Source organism: Gekko japonicus, unplaced genomic scaffold, assembly GCF_001447785.1.
Source record: "Gekko japonicus isolate JY-2015 unplaced genomic scaffold, Gekko_japonicus_V1.1 scaffold1831, whole genome shotgun sequence".
In the NCBI taxonomy this organism is placed as follows: Eukaryota; Metazoa; Chordata; class Lepidosauria; order Squamata; family Gekkonidae; genus Gekko; species Gekko japonicus.
In genome coordinates, this window is record NW_015177067.1 from 346,569 (window position 1) to 347,634 (window position 1,066).

Sequence of the window (1,066 nt, forward strand, 5' to 3'; positions counted from 1 at the left end):
GGACTATAGAAGTCATCACCTGCACCTGCCGGCTTATTATCAGAACTATTGCTTAGGCTGGCAGAAGTGATTAACTTGCAACAGCTGAGAACTGTCATCGAAAGTGGCTGACAGCTTGCAATTTAGAGATCTATCCTGGTCACAGCTTGCCACTGGCTAAATGGCTTTTCTCTCTGCACTGAAATTCCTCTCCACTCTACGAACACAATGCCTACCCACAGGGAGACCCTCCTCGGAAGAACCCCCGTGAATTACAGGGGAGTGTTAAGGGGTTTTGGAGTAATCCCAGGAAAGACCGAGCGTGGCTGTTGGGTTCCCGCGACTTACAAACATGGTGGGCCCGTACTGGAATGCGCTGGGGACTCCCGGCACTCCGGCATAATAGGGCAGCCCCGTGTAGCTGTACCCGGGAGGCAGCGTGGGGTTGAGGAAGGGCTGCTGGGCCGTGTGGTGAGTCTGCGTCTGGTTCTGTTGTGCAGCGGCCAGAGTGGTGGCGGGGACGGGCGAGGCGGAATCCCCACGGCCAAATTTCGTTACGTCACCTGGCGGGGGGGGCGGACAAAAAAGGAGCATACAAGACAAGAGTCAGGAACCAGATGAAACAGGATCAGCGCAGACGTCACGGCAACGGCGGTCATCCTCTCACTGCGTTCCAAGCGAGGCTGGGCTTCGACGCCGAGCCCCCCCAAAACATTTCGTTTTTTCAAAAATCTTTCGTTTTTAAAACCTATGAGAAAAATAGGGAAGGGGAAACTATAAACTACGGGAGAAAGTAAAGATAAATCACTAAAAACCCAAGAGGTGGGGGGTCATATGATGCTTACATTAAAATAGCTTTGAATAAAGTAAAGTATTACTTGTTACATTGTAGGTGATCATTCACATCGCTTAAATAGTTCAAGTCCAGGTATTCTGACTTAGTAATGGACCATACACAAGAACGGTTTAATAATAAAAGTCACCCTGGAAAACATTTCCAGAGAGAAGAGAGAAGAGATTGGATTTGTACCCCGCCCTTCACTCGGAGTCTCAGAGCGGCTTACAACCTCCTTTCCCTTCCTCTCCC

The 1,066-nt window shown here is 50.1% G+C and overlaps 1 protein-coding gene across 1 annotated transcript in view; it reads right to left on the minus strand.

The window, feature by feature from the left end:
• The window catches only part of UBAP2 (ubiquitin associated protein 2), a gene marked incomplete at its 5' end in the record, with an annotated part of 38,424 nt that overhangs the window by 7,212 nt on the left and 30,146 nt on the right, over positions 1-1,066 (minus strand). The window contains one exon of the mRNA XM_015428189.1: positions 328-542. Coding sequence (XP_015283675.1) covers positions 328-542 — 215 coding nt within the window. The remainder of the gene's footprint in view (positions 1-327; positions 543-1,066) is intronic.